Source organism: Xenopus laevis, chromosome 5L (assembly GCF_017654675.1).
Source record: "Xenopus laevis strain J_2021 chromosome 5L, Xenopus_laevis_v10.1, whole genome shotgun sequence".
Classification (NCBI taxonomy): domain Eukaryota; kingdom Metazoa; phylum Chordata; class Amphibia; order Anura; family Pipidae; genus Xenopus; species Xenopus laevis.
In genome coordinates this window covers 77107747-77126949 of record NC_054379.1, presented here as the reverse complement: position 1 = coordinate 77126949, position 19203 = coordinate 77107747, and the positions used below count along the sequence as shown (strand labels likewise).

Below are 19203 nucleotides of genomic sequence, written 5' to 3'. Positions count from 1 at the left end.
TACTCACAACCCAGGGTGAGATCTTTCTGGAAGTCTACCAATACAATACTTTCCATTTGAGAACTTATATAGCAGACATCCCCTGTTTGGGGAGGCTGAGCCTCCCTTAATCTTCATCATTCTCCTTTTATAGCTATATTGGATATCCCATGATCATTTCAGGTCTAGGGCAAAATGGAGCCCCTGCCATTACTAACAGTTTGAAGCAACAGAGTTTCAATCTGGTACATTTTATTATTGTGACATTAGCATAAACCTTTGGGCCATCACTGACAAACAGTTTTTGATACAAATTATGTATTTTGCCATAATAAAGGTTGGGCCCCTTCCATCTCCAGGCTTCTAGTTGGGCAATGCTGTTCTGGGCCAGCTCCTCCTGCTCCTCCTGTAACAATAAAAGGAAAGAGGCTCCAAAAAGATAGTGCAATGAAGTCATTGGCATTAATTTACTCTATGTTCATATTCACTTGCATTTGGAGGTTTTTCATCCATCTAAAGCGGAACTTACTTTAAGACTATTAACCAACTCCCTTAATGACCTTTAAAGGATGTTTCAGTAAATAAACTTGATCATTTGTTGGTTTCTCTTTGTTACACCCTGAAAGGAAGTGTGGGAGCTAAACCGAAGGACAACTTTAGAAAATTAATTCAACAAGCACTGGATTAATGTTATCTACAGTTCTTTAGTGCTGCACAATGCATTTTAAAAAGTATTGCTTCTTACAAGACCATTTACATCCATTAAGGTTTGCAAACATAATGGAAATCAATTGGAGTAGTGATGCTTGCAATTGCTATGTTTGCCTTAGCATTCATTGTTAGCAGAAGTTGATGTGATGGATTAATGTTAAAAAGAAAGCGTGCCACTTAGAAACGGCTGCCTGGGTAGAACTAGTAAATAAAAGAATCAAGCAGAGATACTAGAAACCATTGTTTTTAACTCTTTTATTATTTTGTAAAATAGTCAGCAACAAACCAACACAAAGACCAATATAAAATCATCTTGTTCCTGGAGGTTAGTGACTTGATCTCTTATTAGTGGGTCTTAATTTCTGACCCTTCTTAATAAGAAGATCACCATGGATCAAACAGAACGGGCAGCAAAACCAGCAAGAAGGTCAGAGAATGGGATAATAAATGGGATTGTTTCCTCTGCATAAGTTTTTGTGCAAAATATAAATTATGAGAATGTCTTATATTTGCGCAATTTCCAATTTCCGTGAGCAGACTAATCTAAAGGGAAGTATGTGTTTATCCTTTATAAGCCCCAGTGTGAATTACATGGGTCTTTTAATAGCTAATATGCTAAAGTATGGTTTTGATACTGGAAGATGAACAATAAAAACTTTCAAAAATATTTTTCAGTGGTTCAGCATAGCAGTTCAAGGTCAAGTTTAAGGGAGCAGTATAACTGACAATGGAAAAATGTGTCTCAAACCTAGGAATAATGAGGCCACTACACAAAAATATCTACCACTTATGCTATATAGTTATGTATCAAGACTAGAACTGTAAAGTGTCCGGTGTTTCTTTTTTAAAAAAGAATAAAAATATTTTTCTGGTTTGTCTGTATTTAACTGTGCTGAGGAATTCCTATAAGACTATAGGTGCTAGAGTCTTGTAATCCTCTGCCTTCTAGGGTGTTGTCATCACTGCAATAAAAATGTAAATGAGTATCAAAGCCCAGCTGGCTGCAGCATAAGAATTTCATATGGTAAAGTCAAAGCTATAAATAGCTTTTGGAATATTACAGCGGTGGATCTGTCACGTCTCACAAGCTAACCGGAGAAATATCAAGTCCATTTTTTAAAAATTCCTTTAAAGTAGGAGAATTTTATTGCCAGTAGACATTTGAGATTTGGGGTCAGATTTACTAACCATCATTATGGGATGATCAAGTACGATTGATAACTCAAGCTTTTGAAGAAAATAGATCAAGTCAGATCGATTTCATCTGCATGATGAGTACTTGCTACAAAAGGCTTAACTTTTCAAGATGAACAAATTAAGTAATATTTGAAAAGAAATTTGAAAATCACAAAGTCAAAGTGGGGGAACACTGGGTTTAATAATTATAATTATATATCCCCTCACTGTATACACTCTGCCTTATTGTCACATGGTCGCTTCTAATAACAATATTACACTCAATTAATCAAAATTGTGAGAGGACGTCATCATGTTGCAGACCCATGGCTCAGGAAATCCCAGGACTGGCAGAAGGCCCCAGTGATTGTGCCCCTGGGGAACCAACCCATTCATGAAATAGAAGCTTGGACAACATAAATTAGATTTTAGTTAGTGACAGTTACAGCTCTAGGCATACTACACCTCAGTGGTGAGCAGATAGTCAATTTAGCAGTTAGCTCCAATGAGGATTGATAGACTGGAGCAAGATCTCCCAGGCGATACCTAGGGGGCCGATTCACTAACTTCAAGTGAAGGATTCGAAGTTAAAAAACGTTGAATTTCGAAGTTTTTTTTGGGCTACTTTGACCATCGAATGCGCTACTTCGACCTTTGACTAGGACTATCGAAGGATTCGAAGTAAAAATCTTTGACTATTCAACCATTCGATAGTCGAAGTACTGTCTCTTTAAAAAAAACTTCGACCCCCTAGTTCCCCATCTAAAAGCTACCGAAGTCAATGTTAGCCTATGGGGAAGGTCCCCATAGGCTTGGCTAACTTTTTTTGATCGAAGGATTCCTTCGATCGTTGGATTTAAATCCTTCAAATCTTCGATATTCGAAGTTGAAGGATTTTAGTTCCTAGTCGAATAGCGAGGGTTAATTAACCCTCGCTATTCGACCCTTAGTGAATCGGCCCCCTAATCTCCCAACTCTACTACAAAGGCTAGTTTAAATCTGAGAGAGGCTTCCACCAGAAGGAATCTGGACCATTAGCAGGTAACTCTCTATGGTTAACCTAAACCCATCTTCTACATGACACTTGTACCTGCTTGTCTATCTGAATGTTACTGCATTCTTAATTGTCAGTGAGTATCCAAATATCTGCATACACAGAACCTGACTGCATTGCACTCAGACCAGAATATAGATAAAAACTCTTGAATTTCTCCTTAAATTCGTTTTTTTTAAAATCTATTTTTGTTGTGTATTTTTGTCCAGCCTGGTGGAGCATTACACAGACACACCAACTACTGAGCTTTAGAAAACAGGCTTTGTCAATTTATACAGCAAAGTAATAGATTAAAATGAGAATGATGGGAATGCTTAGGCTGTCTGTATATACATTATTACTTTTTCATTTTTAATCATGGATGCGTTTGGAAAACCATTTCAATGCTAATCTAGATTCGGATTTTATATATAATGCGATTATTTTTTTGAATGAGATTTGAGTGATAAAGCGTTCCACTGGAACTATCGCTGATATGAACGCTAACAGGAAATCTGCTATTTTTTTCAACTACTTTTCATTAGTGCATAACATCATTTTACAGTTAAGTGACATTTACACGTGTCTGAAATAATAAACGGCAGAAAACAGCCAGAGATATTACACCGCTATCTGTAATTTGAATCAGACATAGTAGCCGGATGCGATTGTGTTTTTATATTTATTTTGAAAAGAGAGATAGGCAGGGAGGACAACAGAGAAATGGTAATGGCCTCTCTATTCTTCATAATGTGCTTTTTTGCTGGATTTGAAAAATGGCTACGGAGATGATTAAATAAATGAATGAATATATAGGAGCTATGAGTTTTTATTAGGTCAGGATGTTATGGGAGGATAGCAATGTAATGTATGGTTCCTGTAAACAATGAACATAATAAAATAATCAGTACCCACAAACATAGAAAACTCTTGCTACTGCAATATCCAGATTTTTTACATAGGTTTTGCTTACCCTTTTAATGAGTTCTGATCCTTACATCAGTGCTTATGGATGACAAAAAAAGCTCTTCTTCCTGTGTCCTATATCATGATAAATGGAGACATCCTGTGTACATGGAGATAAGGGTCAAAAAATACTCCACCAATGACCTACCAAATAATCTTACTCCTAGTATTTGGCATCTAGTGAAGGAAAAGGGATTATACAATTGATATCTGATGGTCAACAATAACATCCTACCGTATAGCAGGGAGATGTAGCTTGAGGGCATTATGCCACTGACCCACCTCCATTGTAGGTGGGTTGGGGACCCAATGTTATATAAAAACATGTTGCTATTACAGGTATGGGATCCGTTATCCAGAAACTTATTATCCAGAAAGATCTGAATTACGGGAAGGCCATCTCCCAAATAATCCAAATTTTTAAAAAGTATTTTTCTCTGTAATAATAAAATAGAACATTGTCCTTGATCCAGACTAAAATATACTTAGTCCTTAGTGGAAGCAAAACCAGCCTATTGGATTTATTTAATGTTTAAATGATTTTCTAGTAGAAGATCCAAATTACAGAAGGATCAATTATCTGCAAAACTCCACGCCCCAAGCATTCTGAATAACAGTCCTGTAATTCAAATTGGCTGGAAATTGCTAAGAGGAGCTGATTGATTTTAGCTTTCAGATTTTAGTATTTTAATGCCCATTAATTAAGGGCATCCTTTAATATAACTGCAGTCCAAAAAGTCTGGGTTTTAAAATAAATATTTTCTAGGTAAACTAGTATCTATTTTCTGGTGCCTTTGCCTCTGACTGCAATAGCATATAGGAAGCCCTATGTTTGTTACACATTTGGATAATATTACCAGAAACAAAATACTGGAAATACTGGATTAGCAAGTTCATTCGAAATAATTGATCAACCCTCTGGAGAACCTTAAAAAATGGAACCAAACTCATTATATAGAAATGGTGGCATTGCAAGGAAGCAGTGCTGCCCACTGCACCATATTTGATGGTTAGATCAATAACAGACTGTACTGTATCTGGCATTAAACGTGTTTAGCAAGTTGCATTCCCAGAACCTTTCTGTAAGTTTTACTGATAAAAGACTGTTGGAAATGGCAGCCCAGTGGTAAATATGTCCTGTTTACCACTACGGTCCTTGGTAAACTAAATTCTAAATGCACCATTGTCATTAGTCCATAAGAAAAGCAGCTCTAGTACCGTTGAACTTGAACCTAAAACCTGTTTATCTCTTTCTATTCTTGGCTGTACTTGGCTTAAAATCAGGGCCACCATCAATAATCATAGAGCTCCATACTACCTAGCAAAGCCTATTCTTCAGGAGGCTCCAGTTATTATTAAACTGGGCCCATCCCCCATGCAAAAAATGTCCCTCACATGCAGGGCACATCCCAATTATAACAAAACTCCTCCCTGCATTGACACAAACCCTTCAGATTCCTATTTGTGACACATCTCATCGTTCCATTTCCAGGTCTGGGTCCCTCTCTGCCATAGCAGTCTTGACTGCAGTACACAATTCCCCCGTGATGGCTGCTATGCTTATAATACCTACAGTATGTGAAACTGGACACATAATTGCCAGAAAATTGCATATTTTTAAAACCACATATACATGCAGCTGTATTTCCAAGTAACAATAGCATAATAGAATTTCTAGATTGAATTTCTAGATTGCTGTTGGTTTCAAGTTGAATAAGTAGGTGGGGAAGCTAAGTTAAAATCTGTGTTTGTTGCACTAGCTAACCAAGGACTGTTGAATTCATCTGCAAATATTGAATTTTGTGACATAGTATAAAAGCAGTTCTAAACCTCAGAAAATTATATAATTATGGAGATTATTAGAGCCCTTGTATGGGAGTTGAAAAGCACCTCGAGCCACACAATTAGAATTGCACGCACTGGTGAATTTACAATAAATTACCAGGAAAAGTCGTGTTCCCTTTTAATGATAATCTCTGCAGCAGACTCTGTAAATTGTGCGTATTTAACGACTTTTCTTGTAGAAATATAATAGCTTTTAAAAACATGGCAGCATTATTACACTTAACAGTAGGTGATAATTATCTAATCAAGAGTTTTTAAATAAAAACTTTAGAATTCTGATTTTATTTAAAAAAAACTCCTCATTTAGTTTTCTGTTATGGCAGTATAGTGCTATAATAAATTGATACTACTGTGGTCAATTATAGCTACTTTTCATGTGGTGTTGTACCACAAATGAGACCCTCTTTCCTCAGGGGTAAGCCCTCGCAGCAGGGTGGAGGCAGGGTGTAGTGTAACTGTAACTGTCTATCACTCCTAGAGTGATCTATAAAAGAGTATGCTATCACTTTACTAGGGCCACCACTCCTTTGATCCACTACCCATTCCCTTCCAGCCGGCTTGGTTGGGCTAAAGTAATGGACCCAGACCACATGGTTTCCAGGACCTTTACACTATGCCACAGTGCCATCTAGCGTAGACTGTGAGAACTACATTAGGACCCATTAGGACCCATATAGGCATCCATATTACTAGGGATGTGCCTGTCAATAATATGTGAGGGTGTCTACATTTTCACATCCCTACACCAGTATTAAAAAACTCACCTGTACCCAGGTCTAATTGCTGCCAATAGCATCATGTCCAACCCATCCCTTGCCCAATTCATTGATAAATGGCATCTATAATTTTTACCATTGCAAGGTAAAAAGTACATTATAATGAATGCATACAAAGTGCTTTCTGTTGTTTTGGTGTTATGGGCACTTTAAATAGAAAGTGTATAAAATTAATTTCTACTATCTTATTGTAAAATATATTTTGTTAAAATAGTGACTGTAAGGGGCCGATTTATCAAGAGTCGAATATCGAGGGTTAATTAACCCTCGATATTCGACTAGGAACTAAAATCGTTCGACTTCGAATATCGAAGTCGAACGATTTAGCGCAAATCCTACGATCGAACGATCGAAGGATTATTCGTTCGATCGAACGATTAAATCCTTCGAATTGAACGATTCGAAGGATTTTAATCCAACGATCGAAGGAATATCCTTCGATCAAAAAAACTCAGGCAAGCCTATGGGGACCTTCCCCATAGGCTAACATTGAGTTCGGTAGCTTTTAGCTGCCGAACTAGGGGGTCGAAGTTTTTCTTAAAGAGACAGTACTTCGATTATCGAATGGTCGAATAGTCGAACGATTTTTAGTTCGAATCGTTCGATTCGTAGTCGAAGTCGTAGTCGAAGGTCGAAGTAGCCCATTCGATGGTCGAAGTAGCCCAAAAAACACTTCGAAATTCGAAGTTTTTTTAATTCGAATCCTTCACTCGAGCTTTGTAAATGTGCCCCTTATTGTCATTACTGTTCAGTATTCATTGTCCTAATTTAGATTCAGTAATCATTATTGGGATCAATGCTGTCAGGGATTTAATTCATAAATCCTTTTTTTGCAAGCTTGCCAGGCTTACTGTGGAGGAAACAAGACACTGCAAATAGTGAAAAACATCTATAAATATGAATACAAAACTCATAAAACATTAAAAATTAATAACCTCATACTGCTCTGATCTAAGCTAACAGTGGCCTACATTATATTATGACGCGGGTAGAAGGGAAACAGCAAATCTGACAATCACTGTTATTATTATTATAATTAACATGTATTTATATAGTGCCAACATATTTCACAGCACTGTTGTACTTTGTCTCCTTAGGAGAATCCATAAAACTTTAATGGTGGTCAAAATGAGGTCCTTATTGCTAAGTATTGATGTATAGGTTTCCAGCATCCTTGGTTCAGAGACCTGTATAAAGCACCAATATCCTCTTCATACTCTGCTTAAAACACAATACTTCAACCTTATTATAGCACCTAGATAAAAACTAGAATTCACTGGAGAAATACAGAAAAAGAATCGGAAGACTGTGTTGTGGAAGTTTATAATAGCCATATTAATTAGTATAATGATAGTTTAAAGATGTAAATGGGTTGCATTCTCAGTCTAAATGATGTGGTTTTCTTAATAAAACTGTAGCGAAAATACAGAATTTTTGTATATGTAAAATAAAATTAACTACAGACAGCGAAAAAGAAGAAAAATTGATCAATGCACATTCCCTGGTCCCCTGTCATATCAGTAATCTATGCAGATGCATGTATTTACAAAGACAGGGGTTTTTTAGTTACAAAATTATGATCATAAGATTGATAAGCCATCATACCACATCAAGGTAAAACCCATATGGCTGTCCCTAACTATTTACCTCTGGTCACAATTTCAAATGCTAAAGCCTCCCAGCATAAAAGCATTACCTGAAATAAAGGTCTTCCGACCTGGGAATTGGTTTCAATCATAAGGCTTAGTCCTCTCCTGCCATTAGCTTTCAAAGGGGAGAAAGATATTTAAGTCCTGGAACATGCAACTAAAAATGTCTCCCATATAATTTCAAGCCTATTGGGTACACAAGATTCCCAGAGAGAAAGGGTATGCACTGTGCTGCGGAAATTATTATGGCAGCTCTTGGGAGTTTTCCAGTAGATAGGAACACAATACCTAGGGGCCCATTTACTAACAATCAATTTTAAATTTTTTCCATCAATCTCTTAAAATTTGCGTTTATTTTAAAAGCTCAAAAAATTGAAAGTTATTAAATAAATATTTAAATAAAAATGAAAAAAACCTCTAAAACAAAACTTTGCCAGGTAAAAGTTGTCGAGGTCCTGTACAAGTCAATGGGAGTTGCTGTGATCCTATTGGACAATGTTAAATCAATTCAAACTTTTTTCAGATTGTTTTTTTTTCAGTTTTTCAGGTATGCTATATATGGATAATTGAGCATAATTTTCTGTTCATACTTTTTTTATTCTGATCTTTTAATAAATGTCATGACATTTGTAGTTTTAGAGAATGCATTTAGTCGTGTTTTCAAATACCTCTAAAACCACTAAAATCCGACCTTCGATAAATATTACTATTATAGTATATAACACTGTCAATTGTGTATTTGTCTGACTAATGGGACTCAGAGGAAGGCCATGAGGGAAAACAGATTTTGTTCACAGTGAAAACAGACAGACTAGTACTTTACAACATCTATGGGCTTTTAAAAATAAAAAAATAAAAAAATAAAAAATCTTTTTTTGTATTATTTCACTTATTCTGAAAGATTGTCCTTCTTGTATAACCCTCTGGCTCTGGTCAAAGAGCATTTTTCAGTGTCTCCTTTAATACAAGCTGTTAGAGTGGTTCTGATTGCATTTCTTGGTTGGATTACAAAATCATCCATTCCTAAGGCTATACACATGTTTAAAATGTATCTTCTCTTAGAGGACATCTAAAAGAAAAATTGCACAGAGTTCTGCTTACAATAAAATAGTTCTGAAACTCAAACAATATGAGGAAGCCCAAATTAGGGCTCAGGGATGCTGTAAAGCTTGCTAAACTCCTAGCATGTAAAATGTTGTCACAGTAGGACCTGGGTACCTATCATAGTAGCTGTAGTGGAAAAAAACATCTAAACATTATTTTGTCCTAGCAAAAACGACCTACCTGCTAGCTGATCATTTGCACACAAGGGGCGTGGCACACTTGTATTCATGGCGCTCCATATAAATAATTTGTACAGGGCCCCAAAATTTCTGATGGTGGCCCTGGTCATACTAGGTCCCGCACTTCAATTATAGCATAAGGACACCATAAAGGAGCTGTAGGCAGAAATCCAGCCATGTAGTGTTTATGGGATGCACAGTATACACTTTCTTAATGTTATGCAGATTATTATGAGGTATGCTTTTTTATGTCATACCAGAGAGAAAACAAAAAGATCAGCAGTTGTGTTACACAGCTTTATGTTCCTTAAATCACTAGGTATTAGGCCAGGCACGATTTTTCCATTTTGCTAGACTAACTATTACTACTATATTGTATGATTCTCTGCTTATAAGCAGAAAAATGTAGTAAAAGCTGTAACCTGAAATTAGGAAAAGATGTTCATGCTGTTAAAGTGTCTGTAGCTACAGTTCTTTATGACTTTCATCCTCTTATTACTTTTTTGCTGGTTCTTATATTATATTATAAAAAATATTTATCCTCCTTGATATAACCCTTAGTTTATTTCAAAGTAGCACATTTGCCCCTTTTAATGTGAGGCACAAGATTGAGGGTTTGATTGCATTTGTTGGCTGGATTATAAAAGCCTTTCGTTTTATTTACAACAAAACTGCTCTTGCTGCTTTTACTGATTCTGTCTATACCTTGGAACTTGCTTCATATTTATAATGCATCATAAAACGAACTGCTTTGGGTACCTTGTGTGTACACTTTAGCCTGAATATAAATTGGTAGCTAACCCTTCCTTCAAATTATTGTTTTGTTTCAGTTGTTTTGAAGGAGATGTGTCTTTTATGGAGAAATAAATTAGGAACTGGGGTTTGAAGGATATGTGAAAATAAAAAACAGGTATTTTGTGTGTAGATAGACAGACAGACAGACAAAGATAGAGTATATATATTGTAAAATGTATGTATTTTATTTATAGCTAATATATATCTTCCTCTATTTTTAGTAATGTTATTACCTGCTCAAGGTCCTACTGATCAAGATAACAGGGTTGCCATATGATCACCCTAAATAAATAAGTACCAACTGTTAAAATAATGAGTAAAATGTGAATAATTATATGCCCTGCCACATTCATTTATTGATGTCACTGGGCAGTGATTCTGAGACTAGCATTCCTGTGTTTACTCTGAGTAATGTTAGCACATCAGGGTCTACCACCTCAAGACATGTTAGATGTTGTACTTATTTTTCAAGCAATGCAACTTTAGGTGCTGATCTACTAATCACCAGCTCTAGATCTACTATAAAGTGTAGAAGGGTTGTATAGGCATATTCAATGGGCAGATCCATTCCTAGTCTTTTTGTGTTATAGCATGGCAAGAACCCATAGGCAGACCCACTTATCCAGTGTTTCTACAACCTGATTTGGAGGGCATTGATTTACATAACAACTATGGCTGACTTCGTGATGGTTCCTGTTTCGACTGAGCTAACTGGAAACTGAGCAGGATTTCTAGTAGGACAGGGGCATGTTTGGTTTTTAGTGGGCATGGCTGGACAGAGCAGAGGGTAGTTTAAGTATACTTCTTTTTATTGTTCAAATGATGGTAGGTATGTCAAGGTCAGACTTGTAGTCCAGCAACAGATAGTAAACAACATCATGGACTTCCTTGCTCTAAACACAGCATGAAAATTATATTTTTCTTAATAAATATATCAAATTTAAACTTTCCTTTAAAAATGCAATATGTTAGATTAATGACCTGTTTCCTTTCCAACTATGGATTACTTTTAAATCTGTTTAAAGTTTACATTTGTTATGCGTTTAAAATATATTGTGTTATTATTGGTTGATGTTCATCACAGTTGGTTTGTGTGAGTACCTGTATGTTTTTTTTTAATTTTTGCCACCCAAGGTTTTGAAAGGTCTATTTTTGGACTGATTGGAGATTTAGAGGAATACTCGTTTTTGCTTTTTATTTTATTCAACAGAATTTGAAGTTAACACTGAACAGCTACCATCTGCAGGATCTTTTTAATTCAATACAACCTTCCCCTCTCTCAGCAGCAGTTTATTAAATATTGTTGCAAGAATGGGTGCTTTTATGACACAACTTCACACCTATAAATCTGCTGTTTTTGTGGCTGCATATTTCTTTATCTACACTGTTACATCTTCTTACATTATACAGTATGGGGTCTAAATGCATTAAAACTGGGGGTTTTACAGATAAGAAGTATTTCTGTAATTCTGTAATAATTGTTTATATCTGAAATGGCATTCTTGTATTTTGGAGCATTCTACATAATGGGTTCTGGATAATAGATCCCATACCGTTACTGTATGAAGGACTGATCAATACATGGCTTGCATAGGCTTCCCTACTATATGCATTCTATTATCTATCTATCATCTAAATATCTATCTCTTGGTATGGAGAGAGACTTTTAATTATAAACTTTTATTTTGGGCCTATTAAAAGAAAATAATTTGGTGATGTATTACTTCAAGAAAAAATCTAAATGAGAAGGATTTACTGTATAACATTAAATACATTAAATTCCACATGTGGTTACTTTCTTTTTAAGTACTTCATATAGTACTGACAACTCATCTATCTAGGAACCCCAGAGTATTTTTATAAACTTGTGGATGCTTTGAAATGACAGAGTCTTCAGCATGTAGATTAGGGTAACTGACCTGACAGAGCCTCATCTCATCAACTGAGCTGATCTTGTTTTCTCTTGTGGCCACACAGTGCTGCTTCCTTTTCATTGAAAGTAACAGTTCATTTCTCAAAAGGACCTTCTCCAGCAGTGGACTGCTGGCAGAGTATTGTTCAAAATCCAGTTTATTTTAATACATGTCAGTGTCCTTCTCAAGATCTTTATTTTAAGCAGAAATTGCAAACTAGATTAAAAATCTAAATAGCTCCAAAACCACCAATAATAAAAATTTAAATACAGTTACAAATTGCCTAAGATTATCACTCTCTACTTTCTACTAAATGTTAATTTAAAGGTGAACAACCCCTTTATACAACCTGGTCATTCCATGTGTGTAATACTTTATTGCAAACTAATATGTGTAGAGAATATCTTTTCAATAATCTAGAGTAAAACACAAAATTATAAATATTACAGAAATATTTCAGGATTACATTGTTCATTTATTATATAATCTGCTACAGAGCAAACTGCAATTCAAGGGAAATAAAGCCAAATATAACATTTTGCATTGTGAAAGAACACTTAGGGGGTCATTTACTAACAATCAGATTTCTAGTTTTTCCACCAATCTCCAAAAAATGGTAGTTTTCTCCTTATTTTAAAAAGCTCTAAAAATGCAATATGTATGTGTCAAAACCACGGAAACCACTAATACAAAAACTTTGCCATTTGTCAAGTTCCTGTCGAAGTCAATGGGAGTTGTGATGATCTTTTTGGGACACTCTAAATCAATTCAGACTTTTAGAGTTCAGTGTTATTTTACATTACTTTTTTTATTTAGATTTTATAATAAATGGCATGACATTCGTAGTTATAGAGTTTGTGAGTTTTTGTGGTTTCAAAAACCACTAAAACCACAAAAATAAGATTGTTGATAAATAGGTTCCCATGAGGCAGATTTATTAAAAAGTGAGATTAGCGCTCACATCAGAAATCCAATGTCTATTCATTCCTATGGGATTTTTAGTGATTTTTAGTGTATTTATCAGGTGGTGAGGCGTTCCTATTCCATTAGAAATGAATAACAAGTGGGTTAGTTTTTCTGTTGCAAGCTCTAATATCACATTTTGATTAATCTGCCCCTTAGTTGTAAACAACTTTACTGTATATGTTCATTTAATACATCAATGATTTTTATTTGTAACAGTAATTGAAAGCAGTATGTGCTAATATGTGTCTAATATTCTCTGCACCACTGGCCCTGACTATATGTTGTTAAAACAATATAGCAATGATCTTTCTTGCAGCAAAGATCCTCTTCCCGCAATACATAGTATACTTCTGTGATTCTTCTGCTTTACATGCAAGGAATTGTAGTATGGGGTGATACGGGGGGATCCAAGCATTCGGCCCTGGGGCCGAAAAATCAGGTTACAATGCTGCGAATGGCTGCTGACTGGTCTCAGGACCGCATCAACTAGCCTATGCGGCCCTGGATCACAGAAAAAAAATCAAACTTGCACGATCGATATCTGCCAGATTTTTTTGATCGGGAGGACCTGTCGGGAGCCCCCACACATGGGCAGATAAGATGCTGAATTGGTCTAAAGGACCGATATCGGCAGCTTTAATCTGCTCCTATATGGCCACCACTTATATGTAATTCAGTCAGGTAGGGACAGGAGGGGGTATAACTAAATGCCTCTACTGTTTAACCCCTCATGAATTCAGTTCAAAGGCAGAGAGCTGCAATAATTCATGTAGGTTGGAGTGCAGGGGGCAAAGTGCAAAAGGGAGTGTTACTTTTTTTAACACTTTGCATCTTGCCATGCAGTTGTAAGTGTTATAAAAAGAGAAATGTAGGAAGAAAACAGAACATAAACATACCTTTACACAGTTGATAGATTCCTGAATGCAAATTATGCTTTCAAAAACTGGAATTTATTTTAGGTGCAGAAAATGTAAAAAATTTGAATGTAAAACTTCAGCATCTAAAAGCTGCCGAGTTCTTATAAAAGTGAATGAAAGCTGTAAATTTAAAGCATTTTTTTCAATGCAAGTGTTTCTAGTTTTTCGACCCATTGAAAATGAGAAACATTTGTGCAAATTCTAGTTATATATAACTAGAATCACGTTTTTATATACTCGGGTTTTTAATAAATAAGCAAACTTTTGTATATTAAAAATAAGAGTTTTGATGATAGGTGTTCAGTTTACTTTTACATTATCTTCATTGTACTGTAGACTTGTTGGACATTATAAAGATCGCTGGCGATGATTTCTATTATTGAAAACGAATGCAATATTGCAGCCCTTGGCATGGAATATGTCTAAAAGAAGATCCCATTTGTCTGTGACAGATTTAAAGAATAACAGCTTGCTGATACTCTGTGCGAAAATACAATAATGGGATTTAATCAGAGCATCGCATCTCCTTGCTTTGCTTCAATAAGGCCTTGTAGTAAAAGGTTACTGAAATGATCTATTCAAGGTTGTGGGCTTTACAATAGCTAAACCTGTCTTGGATAATTGTCAATAACAGACTAACACCACTTTAGCTATTATGTGCATTCTGTGTTAAGAGTAAGCCTGATCAATATTCTTCAATGTTCTATTTTATAAGGCTCTGTAGTTGTTATCAGCTGATGATAAAGTATGTGGTTCTTACAGTAGTATTGGCAACAATTTATTCACATGCGCTAACATGTCAATATATTGTCGAGCAAGACTTTCCTGTATTTTTACTTGATTTAAGCACTAGAATTCTGGGTAAACATTTAGGTTAAAATGGTTTTTGCCATTTCAGAAAACATGATTTGGTAAACAGCTTGAGAACCATTTATTTAGAAACTTAACTTGAGCTTGACACAATATTTGCAATTAGCGAAAATTGAACTGTCCTCATTGATTCTATTTTGGTAATTCAATTTTGTGCTCTTGCCATTGTTAAATGACCCCACCAGAGCTGCTGCATATACTCCAACTTGGAAAATGGCAACTCAGATAGAAGTCATGGCAGCCATTAGAGTGATAAATTTGGCACAGATGTAGAGGAGCTAGACATTGATAGAACCCTGTAACACAATATTTAGGGGGTTGTTTATTAAACTTTGAATTCATTTATCTGGTCGGGGTTTTTGGGGCAAAACTCAAATTTTTCAAGAAAAAAAAACCCCTCAAATGTTTCAAGATTTATTAATGCTGCAAAAAGCCCAAATCCGAAAATCTGCAATCTCAGACCTGTCAAGGTCCTGTATCAGTCAATGGGAGAGGCACCTATCCCAAATTGAAGTTATCATGGACTTTGGTTGGTTTAGCCTGAAAATCTGACTTTTTCGGGGAAAAAATCGACCTTTTCGAGAGAAAAGCCTGAAAAAATTATACAATTAGGGTTTTGCATGAGTTTTTTACAGATTTGATAAAATCTAGTTAATTTATTAATAGATAAGGCAAAATCAGAAATGGGGGCTTGGTTGAGCTTTTTTAATTGTGACAATCAAATAAATTGGGATTTTAGTAAATAACCCCCTTCGTATTGTTCAGTATGGCACAGGGTTCCTACATTTTGCATTTTCATAGGGCTCCAGTTGACAAACATATAGGCAAAACTTGTGTAGTATTTTAGATGAAGCTTTAAATGCCTCGGTCGTGCAATATTGCTCCAGATATGTTTCTTTTAGGGAATGAAATATTTATATATTTGAAATGACTGTACATTGCGGTAAAATACAGGATTTCATTTATGATGGCATTTATGTTTTAATTCTTATTGCTACTATTCTTTCTTTTTATAGGGAGATGCTGCTCTCTGTGGCTCTGGGCCAAGTGCTATCCTTACTCATTTGTGGCATCAAACTAACCAGCAAGTACTTGTCAGAGGATTTTCATGCCAACACACCACTCTTCCAGAGTTTCCTCAATTATATCTTACTGTTTTTGGTGTACACCACTACACTGGCTGTTAGACAAGGTAAGCAGAGATATTATATGTACCATGACTTTGCCTAAATATGGCTGAAAGCATCTCTAAAGCAGGCCATAGATGCAAAGATCCGATCCTCGAACGATCGGACTTCCCCATCTCCAGACCTGCCACTAAGCTTTCAGATCAAATAAAGTAGAAAAGAACAGATCAGCCAATGTTCTGCCCCTGACAGCAATCATACAATAGTTATGTCAGACAAAAGCTAGTGACAGTCTCCCACTGAAAATCGTCCGATCGACAATACATGCAGAGATATTTTCGGCAGCCGACAGAAATCTTTTAACCTGGCCGATCGACCAAACGACCGTTCTCCATGGGATGAAACTCTCCACACACGGTCCGAAAATCATAAAATCGAAAGCTGAGGAGCCTTTGATAAGATCATCAATATTATCTACTAGATCTACTTGATTCCAGATATGAATTGGCAAATAGAAGCTAGTATCTTTTTCAATAATTAAACAATGCTTACGCCCTGTGCAACCTGTATCTGAACTCACAAGTACAGCTTCTGAGTGCAGGTACATGAAGTAAAGCGGAGTGGAGATCAGCCTGAAAAAATGCAAAAGTCTGCATTTTCGGGCCAGTCGCCGCTTTGCTCTGTGTACTTGTCAGTGCTGATACCTGGAGCTGTGGGAGACAGTGGATCTGCTTCTCTCTGACTGCTTACAGAGATCAGTAGAGTTAATGCTATGTGAGCCCAGGGCCTTATAGATTGCCAAGTAAATTGTGAGTTGAGTGGAGCCCAGCTTTACTCCTCATGTGTCAGGTTTGTGGTTTATAAAGTTACAGATTTATGTAGTTTTTTAAAGGAATCTTTTTGCATAATTAAAGAAAATGTCATGATAAGCACCTTTCCAATGTATAGTAAAGAAACATTGTGGGTCCATGTGTCCAAGTGTGAATTGGCTTTCAATGACCAACAGAAAAAATATGAAATATGTATTTTCTCCTTGTAACTTGGTATTGCTGTTTATAGTCCCAGCTTTACCTTAGACTACTCAGTAAACTTTATCCATTCTTGACTTAACTTCCATATTTCATATTTCACTTTCATATTTCTCTCTTTTTTGGTCTAAACACTGGGCCTGACTGCACAACCTCCCACTGATTGAACGGATGGCTACCTGATCTTAACATATACACATTAACATATATAATAAACCAGCATAGATCAGCAGTTTAGGCCTAACTGTGCAGTCAATCACCAGTATGATAACAGTAGTTCTTCTTCATAAGGACAGAGCTAACCTCCTAATCTTATTCACTTTTGTTACTGTGCCTTTTGGTTTTTGGGAGTCTATGTTGTGGACAGTACATTTTGAGAATGTCCATAAGATTACTGAACGCGTTGGCTTGACAAAGCCTAGAGAGCCTCAGGCTGGCAGAATCCTTCTCCATATTTCCCTACCCAATGTTTTGTTGCTAGGTTTCAGAGTTCTAGCTATATTCCAGTATGTTGTCATATTGCAGACTATTATTATTTATGAGAAACTGTCATATTATAACTCATGACAAATGACAAACTTCAGTAGGACCAGACACACCAGTGGAAAATACAAAGCATATAGATTAATTTGATAGAATTCTGCTTTAGTTCTCCATTAGCATCAGGTTTGGAGAGTGGGCTAGACATTTTTTGCTATATGTTCAGTAGATTTCCCATTACATTTCCCTGACATGACCTCTTGTTCTAGTAATTAGGCTTCCCCTGAGTTATGTTATTATTTAACTTTGATAGAAATATTGATCTCTTTTTAGAACATATGTTGGTGCCGAGGTCTTCTGTTTCCCAAATGCACGATACAAAAGGCTAGTCATTTCTGTGATCTTTTTGTTGTTGTTATTAATGCCCCTCTACAGTTCAGAACAAAGCTGCAATAGTGAAACAAGCATTTTAAAGCATTAGGGTAGCGGCACATGGGAAGATTTTTTTTATGCGTGACTGTGGGCGACAAATCTCCCGAAAATGCCACTCCATTGCCAATAATTGAAATCACTGTCAGTATGCACAAATTGCCAAAAGTTGCCTCCGGAGTCACCAAGCCTTTTTCAACAATGTCCAGTCACTTTTAAATTGATACGGTTATGTCAAATAGCTCTATTAGTTTGCGGTTGCAGAAGCACTATATGGGCAAAAGTATATGAACAAAAAGTATGTATATACTCTGTCCAAAATTACCTGCTCCAGTTGGAGCACAAAGGGAGAGTATTTACTAAAACTAAATTTTTTCTAAAAGAATTAGACCAAACTCCCAAACCTGAATCTCCTTTATGTACCAATAATTCTTCTCAAAAAATTTGGTGCAAAAAAGTGTGTGTCAATTCGAATAGTGCAACTTTTTAGAATGGACACTTGACTTTTTTGAATTGTCGTCTTGACAACTCGATTTTATTGGATTATTGGATTATCGGATCATGTTGTCAAAACACATCTTCAGGGACATGTGCTGGAGTATTTTCTGATTCGGATTTTTAACAGCTTTGGGGTATAATAAATCTCCTTTTTCCTCTAAAAATTCGACAAGAAAAAATTGAGGTATAATAAATAGGCCCCTTATTGCTAAGTTCAAAAATATCTCTGGAACGAGTGTCAGCATAAGAACTGTTTTTTTAGGGAGTGTGGGGTTACCATGTGCAATGCCAAGGGTCAGCTAGAATGGTGTAATGGTCACAACCATTTCACTCTGGAATTGTGGAGAAGCATCCTCTGGAATAATACCTACAGGAGGCGCTACTTGGCAGTGCACCTATTATTTTATGCAGTTAAAACTTGCCTCCAAGCCTGGAATTCAAAAATAAGCACCTGCTTTGAGGCCACTGAGAGCAACATCCAAGGGGTTGTTGAGCAACATGATGCATCGCAAGCCACTGGTTGAGGATCACTGCTCTAGATCATTCATAGCAATATCTGCCCCATTGGAGCTTGCCGTTTAATTCCCTATTGCATTTTGACACACTATGGTCAGTTTTATCAGGAACCAATTAACTTGCCTGTATGTTTTTGTTGGAGTAAAGCAAATAACCAAGAAGAAACCCCACAGAGACTGGGAGAGCATTCAAACACCTTTGGAAATAGTTCCCTGGTTGGAATGGAACCTTAAGCTGGCCATACAC

The 19203-nt window shown here is 36.2% G+C and overlaps 1 protein-coding gene across 1 annotated transcript in view; it reads left to right on the top strand.

Annotated features, from left to right (window-relative positions):
* Positions 1-19203, top strand: part of slc35f1.L (solute carrier family 35 member F1 L homeolog) — a 187457-nt gene that overhangs the window by 94128 nt on the left and 74126 nt on the right. Inside the window, exon 2 of the mRNA XM_018263261.2 lies at positions 15896-16071. Within this exon, the coding sequence (XP_018118750.1) occupies positions 15896-16071 (176 nt within the window). The remainder of the gene's footprint in view (positions 1-15895; positions 16072-19203) is intronic.